This window comes from Apteryx rowi, unplaced genomic scaffold, assembly GCF_003343035.1.
Source record: "Apteryx rowi isolate R43461 unplaced genomic scaffold, aptRow1 scaffold_570, whole genome shotgun sequence".
NCBI lineage: Eukaryota > Metazoa > Chordata > Aves > Apterygiformes > Apterygidae > Apteryx > Apteryx rowi.
Window position 1 is genome coordinate 437,347 of NW_020450839.1, and position 6,775 is coordinate 444,121.

Sequence of the window (6,775 nt, forward strand, 5' to 3'; positions counted from 1 at the left end):
GTTTTGTGAAGGACAAATCCATTGATGACTATTAATTGCAATGCCACAGACACAAACTCTGCTGAGTAACCGATGCTGGCAGAGTTTGATCAGGGAAAGGGGTGCTCCGTCCTTGGCCTGTTTTCCATGTCATTCCCTCAACGCGTGCCCAGAGCAGCACGCTGGGCTGAGGGAGCCTGTGGGCTGGTTTGGCGTGCAGCCTTGCCTCCAAAGGTTTTCAGAGGTACCAGAACCAGGGACCTGCCAGGACAGCGCGCCAGTGGGCCTGGAGCGGGAGGGGTGGGGCATCAGCACCAAGTCTCCCCGAAGCCCTGTGGAGCCGTGACCTGGAGCCTGGGCAGTCCCCAGGGTCTGTAGGACGCTCTGGAGGACTCGGCTGCGGCAGTGGGGCTGCAGGCCAGCACGGAGCAGTGCCGTTTTCCCGGCCGGCCCTGCCCATTGGCGCTGCTGACAGCTGCCGGAGCTGGGTATAGCTCTGCTGGGCCTCGCGCCACAGCTCTGCCGGCAGCTGGGCCCGGCTGCTCCCGCCGGCACCGCGGCTCACCGTGGGGCCGCGGTGGATTTTCCTTCCCACAACCGAGGTGGCGGCTGGTCCGCTGATCCGAGCCCTGTTCCCGCAGCCTGGGGGTGCCCGGCCGAGGGTCGGGCAGCGCCGGCCGGGCTGGCACTGCTGGTGCCTCCCAGCCGGCCCGTGGCTGCCAGCAGCCTGTTTCTAGCAGATCGTGGTCTTGATCTGAAGGAAAGCGATGAGGCGCTGCAGGACCAGGCCCCCCCCACCGCCCCTTCCTTTCGCAGAGGGAACATCCGAACTGAGGCAGCAGCAAAGCAGAAGTACTGAGATAAAGCGCAGGCCACATCTGGGGAGACAGTGCCGGGCGCTGCTGCGCGGCGGCAGGAACCCGCCTCGCTGCCCTCCCTCCGGCGGCGCTGGCGGTGGGGACCTCTGCCCCCAGCTGCCCGCAGCGGGGAGACCCAGCCCGGCCCGGCCCGGCCCCGCCGGGCTCTGCAGCGCCTTCCCATGCCGCTGCCGGTGTGGACGGGGCTGGAGCTGGTGGCCGCACGAAACCTGGGCGCTGGTCCCGAGAGGCTGTGGGAGGCAGGTGCCGGGACAGCGCAAGGGACGAGGCTTTGGCTCCCTGGGACAGCTCTGCGCACAACCAGCACTGCCGGTTTTCGGCGGTATCTGACACCTTTGGGCAGAACCTGTGGTACCCTGGTGGCCCCAGTGCCAGGGGCAAGCGCGCTGAGCTGTCCCAGCCACCCGCCCGCTGGCCGAAGCCTTTGCCTGCCACCCGCCCCATGCTCTGCTTCACTCTCCCCAACACAGATCTTGCTCCTGACAGATTTCTCCCCTCTGAGACCACTCACGTGCCGCCAGCTCTCTGAGCAGCTACTTAGGGCTGCCTGCAAGGCAAGTTTTCTCATCTTTTGGTCTTTATAGGGACTCCCCACCAATTCTGTCCTCTGCTTTGCAGAGCAGACATGTTAGCTGGAGGCCCAACCCAGAGCAGGAATAAACCAGGGACAACGTGCAGGACTCACTCTTGCCCTGTCAGTTCCCATGCTGTGCTGGCAGTGCCCAGCCCTGCCAGGAGTGTGCCCTTCGTGCTAAATGTGCAACCTTGCACTCCTCCCCTCGGGATTGCACCGCGCTCATGGCCCTGTCTCCCTGCTGATTTCCGCTCCTACAATCTTGGGGTTATCTACTGACTTTATCAGCTTGAGTTTCTTTCCACTCTGCTGATAGAGGAGCCCAAAACATCGCTTGAGAGGGTGGAATGGGGAGGATGGAGCTTTTGACAAGAACAGCTTTGCTTGCATGTTTCATTCTGCAGTAAGGACCCCTTTCGCGTTTTCCACTTGTCCGTTCCATGATCTCTCTTGGATCCTTCCATCCATCAAGCAGTGTGTCACTCCCAGGATAACTCCCTGCTTGCCATGCCAACAGGGGAAATCCGCTCTTTGCTCCAAGCCTGGGGGCCTTTCCATGACTTTGTGCCAGTGTGGAGTAAGAGCATAGGTGAAAGCAGAAAGCTTGGGACAGCTTCTGCTGCGATCCTGAGTTAAAAGGTGCTCGCTCTTTCTTCGCTCTATGCCCTTTTGCAGCTGTTTTGGGTGGGTCCATCCTGCAGAGAAATGTGGTTGATGTTGTAACTTCCCTTTTTTCACTTTGGTAGGTAGAAATCTCACTTATTTGGCACAAGGAACCCTCCCCACTACCTACTCTGCACTGGGCCTCGGACAAGCAGCTGGTGAGCACTGCTACCTGCTGAGCCTTCCTCCCCCACAAGAGCCTCGCGCTGGTAATGGCAGGTGAGTTGCAAGGCAAATTCAACAGCCGGGATGGGAATAGCATGCTGCAGGGATTCCTCTCCAGTCAGGGTGTGCAGGCACAGGGAGCAGCTCAATGATGGATATTATCATTGTGGTCATGTCAGGGCTCTGGACTGAGGTCCCAGCGTAGCCCTTTGCCTCTTCTGCAATGCTGGGCAAGACACATCAGCTTTGTGCCTCAGTTTCCCTGCCTGTGACCTAAACAATGGGAAGACTCTGACCCATCTCTAGCAGGTGTTTGGAGAGCTGGAGGCAGAGGGGCAGTGTCAGGGCACATGTAGGGATCCGAGCAGCTGGTTTCCTGCAAGAGGGATGGAACTGAGCCATGAATTCAGACACGCAGGTGCCCAGACTTCCTGCATTGGCAGGGCAGGACTTGGATGGACGTGTACCAAGAGACAGGTTGGAGCTGGGCCCATGGAGGAGCCCAGAGGAATCAGAGCCAGGAGCTTCCTCCTGGAGAAGGTGCACAGGTGGTGCACAGGACAGCAGATTATGGGACAGTTGCTCTCTGCAAGGCTCAAGGATTAATTTAATACCACAAAGGGCAAAGTACTCAGTGCCTCAGGCTGTCTTGGTGCTGTTGCTAGCACTTAGCCTTGCTCAGCCCAGCAGATCCTACCCAGCGAGCTGGTAGGTGTTACCCCATTCCACCCAGCCTGCCCCAGCTTGAAGAGGGGCCTGACATGTTGCCTCATTCATGTACCATCTTCACAACCGCAGCAAAGCTGAGAATAGCCAGATCCTTACTGAGAAATGATAACAACCGTCAGAAACTCTGTCAATACTCTAGTTCACAACAGGAAACTTTATTAAACAACAGGAAGCTCATGCTCACGCGTGGACTTACAAAACCTCTCACTCTCTTCTCCCCTTGTTCTTTCAGTGCCGCAGAGCTGGCAGACGGGACTCTGACTCTCATCTCCACACTGGACAGGGCTGCTGGGCTCAGAGCTGGTCCCCTCTGTGTGACAGAGTCCCTCAGCTGCCTCCAACCTCAGAAAGAGGTTGCTCTGCTCCAAACCCCACCTCAATCCTTGCTCCATTGTGCATCCCTTAGCTGCTGACCCAGGCTCAGAAGATGGATGGTCTGGGCCTGAGCTGGCTGGTGAATCACTCCCATCCCCTTCCTCCAGGCTCTGCTCGATACCCTGAGCTCAGTGTTGACCTGCTCAGCAGGAAAGGAGTCTGCCTGCAGCTGGCTGCCACAAGGAATGTCAACATCATCCTGCAGCACTACAATTTCACAGGCAAGCTGACCAACCGTCAGTCCCAGGATGAAGGCATGAGCCTCATCCGCACAACCTTTGTCATCATCAGCTGCATCATCATCCTGGAGAACCTGCTGGTGCTGCTGGCCATCCTGCGGTGCCTGCGAGCCCGCCGCTGGGTCTATTCCTGCATTGCCAGCATCACTGTGAGCGACCTGCTGGCAGGCATCGCCTACCTCTCCAATCTCTGCCTCTCAGGCAAGAAGACCTTCCAGCTCTCACCTCAGCTCTGGTTCCTACGGGAGGGCATCCTCTTCATCGCACTGGCAGCCTCCACCTTCAGCCTGCTGGTGACTGCCATCGAGCGCTACAGCGCCATGGTAAGGCCGATTGCTGAGAACGAGGCCAGCAAGACCCTGCGCCTGCGGGGCCTCATCATATCCTGCTGGCTGCTGGCCTTGGTCATTGGACTGCTTCCGCTGCTGGGCTGGAACTGTCTGTGTGACTTCAACGCCTGTTCCGTCCTCCTGCCTCTCTACTCCAAGAACTACATCCTTTTCTCTGTGGTCATGTTCAGCATCATCCTTCTAGGGATCGTTGGCCTCTACATCTCCATCTATCAGCTGGTCCAGGCCAGTTCCAAGCAAACCAGTTCTCGGCACAGCCGCAAACGGTCCCTGCGCTTGCTCAAGACTGTACTGATGATCCTGGGTGCCTTCATCATTTGCTGGAGCCCCCTGTTCGCCCTGTTGCTCTTTGATGCCTTCTGTGAAACCCAGACCTGCAGACACCTCCACAGCCTGGACTGGACCTTGGCTCTGGCCATGCTCAACTCTGGCATTAACCCCATCATTTACTCCCTCCGGAGCGTAGAGGTGCGCCGCGCCGTGGGAAGCCTGCTGTGCTGCTGCTGTGTCCGGGCTGGGCTTTGCAAGCCCGGGAGCTGCTTGGTCATCACAGACATCAACTCCGGCTCATCCACAGAGAGCTCCTTGCGCTACCGGGACAGCTTCCGCAGCTCTGTAGCCCTGAATGCCCGGCCCAGGGCACCCCTCTCCAGCAACTCCAGCATGATGAGCAATCTCCCCAGCCTCTGAGAGGCTGTGGGGAGAGCAGGGGAGGACCAGACAGCCTGCTAGGACCTTGTGCTGCCAGTCCTGGCCTGGCAGAGCTGGGGCCTTGGGTTCAGCTCAGACTGAGAGGGTACAACCCCACCACAGTGGTTAACTGTAGCCAGGCTTTCCAGTCCCGTGGACTGGGATGTTGCTTTGGTGTGCGTGTAACATGGGGAAAGGCACTGGTCCTGGGATGGGGGTGGGTGATAAGGGGGCGTAGATGCTCTGCTGAGACAGCTGCCATGCCCAAGGTTATAAGGGGGCTCTGCTCCACGTGTGCGTGTACATAGATGCTGTGCCTCTCCAGACAGAGGGCATCTTGCCCAGGATCTAGTAAGGGAGGGCTGGGTACCCCTGCCAAGACTGTCCCCAGCTGCTTGGGATCAGGATGGGCTGGCAGAGTGGCCAGTCCACATCATGCAGGCTGGAGGCAATCCCTGAGTCTTCTCCTGCCATTTACAGCCTCCTGGAACTGCCGTGGTGGGCACAGCTGCAGTGAAAGGATGCAGGGAGGATGCCTTGCCACTGAGTTGAGAATAACTGGGTTTGCAAGCGAAACGGGGTGGGGGGGCGCAGCTCAGACAGCGCTGCAGCACGGCATGACCAGCTCCGGGCTGGCAGAGGGCTGCAGCGACAGCCCAATCTCTTACCACAGCGCAGAGGCTTGGCACTCAGCCTGGGCAAATGCTGTGGCCACACTTACAGTCCAGCAGGGAGACCTCCGAGCCCAGCCGTGTCTCCGGGCATGGGGCTGCACCTTCAAGGCAGCCCCAGCACCACCACAGGCAGACGGAGGAATCCACAATGACTCAGGACTCTGGTGCCCTTGTGCGTGGCAGAGCCACCTTCCCCATCTGGCCAAGCCTCACAGGTGACGGGCACCTGCAGAGCACAGGGCTGCCCTGCTGTGGCCTTCCAGGGAGGCAAGCTGTGCTCCAGCAAACCTGCCAGGATCTGAGATCCCAGCACAGGGGAGATGCTACTGTGGCTGGGGCACTGCCGGAAGGCTGAGCAGCAGTGTCCAGGCAGCTTTGCACTCTGCTGTCTCCAGCGAGCTTTGGATCACACCTGAGCAGAAGCAGCAGGAATTGTTTCCTCTTCCTTTCTGGGCCACAAAAGCTGCCTCCTTCCAGAAAACTTTTTGCAAACAGGGTTTTGCAACAGATTGTTTACAAGAATCACTGCAACAGCCTGAAACAGAGTCATCACCATGGGGCCAGAGCATGGTGGAGCCTGCCCCAAGCCCTTCCGAATTCCGAGGCAGCTGGCGAAGGGAATGGTGAGGTCTGACCTGGCCGCATTCAGAGGCAGGGGCAGCCTGCGCTCTGCCAGGGAAATGCTCTGAGTGTCCCCACCCTGCTGTGAGCTGGTCCTTTATAGCCTCACTCCACTGCCCCAGGGCCGAGCGTTGCTGCCCAGCACCCGAATGGTGCTGCTGCCGCTGCCCTGGACCTGCAGGCCAGCCGCTGCTGGCTGCTGGCCAGTGCCTCCACATGGGCAGAGCACCCCGAGCACTGCAGCCCCACGGTGGGAGCTGGCAAGGCACCCAGGTGGGCACCCACAGGGCTCGGCCGGCAGGAGGCTGCGCTGCACAGGGGGCTGCTCCGGGGCGAAGCCGGCCAGACCAAGCGGGCGTCGAGCAGCATCAGCAGCGCCCAGCGGCCCACCCGGGCGGTTCTACGCTGTGCTGCAGGGGAGCCTGGCCCCCTGGCCCCTCTCCTGGCGGGGCCTGATGGACCCGGCAGGGCTCCGAAGGGCACCTCCCGCTGCACCTCTGCTTCCTGCTCCTCCGTCCCCGCAGCAAGAAACCACAGTGGCGTCCCAGTGCCTCCCCTCCCCGCGCAAGGCAGTCGAAGGCAGCAGGCCCGGAAGGGAAGCTCCTGGAGGCCTGAAACCTCCCGGCCCACCACCTCAGCAGCCATGCTGAGCTTCCAGCCAGCTTGTTTTGCAATAAATCTCGTTGATAAGAAAGTCCCGCGGCGCTGTGATTTGATTTTATCTCCCCGTGGGGCAGGTGCACAGGCAGGCAAGGGGCCACGACCTGGCGGGGCAGCGCGGCCTGGCGGGGCGGCCCGCGCCACGCGCCTTAGGGCTCCCCGCCCGGCCCGGGCCTCT

The 6,775-nt window shown here is 60.2% G+C and overlaps 1 protein-coding gene across 1 annotated transcript; it reads left to right on the top strand.

The window, feature by feature from the left end:
- Nucleotides 1-1,610: 1,610 nt before the first annotated feature.
- Nucleotides 1,611-6,648, top strand: S1PR4 (sphingosine-1-phosphate receptor 4). The gene is made up of 3 exons (XM_026082293.1): nt 1,611-1,834; nt 2,178-2,313; nt 3,221-6,648. Exon 3 carries the CDS (start codon nt 3,416-3,418, stop codon nt 4,640-4,642), a length of 1,227 nt encoding a protein of 408 aa, XP_025938078.1. The 5' UTR covers nt 1,611-1,834; nt 2,178-2,313; nt 3,221-3,415; the 3' UTR covers nt 4,643-6,648.
- Nucleotides 6,649-6,775: the final 127 nt, after the last annotated feature.

Bases quoted from the DNA above. Each gene is read 5' to 3' on its own strand.
- S1PR4 (XM_026082293.1), top strand. From the start codon at position 3,416: ATGGATGGTCTGGGCCTGAGCTGGCTGGTGAATCACTCCCATCCCCTT.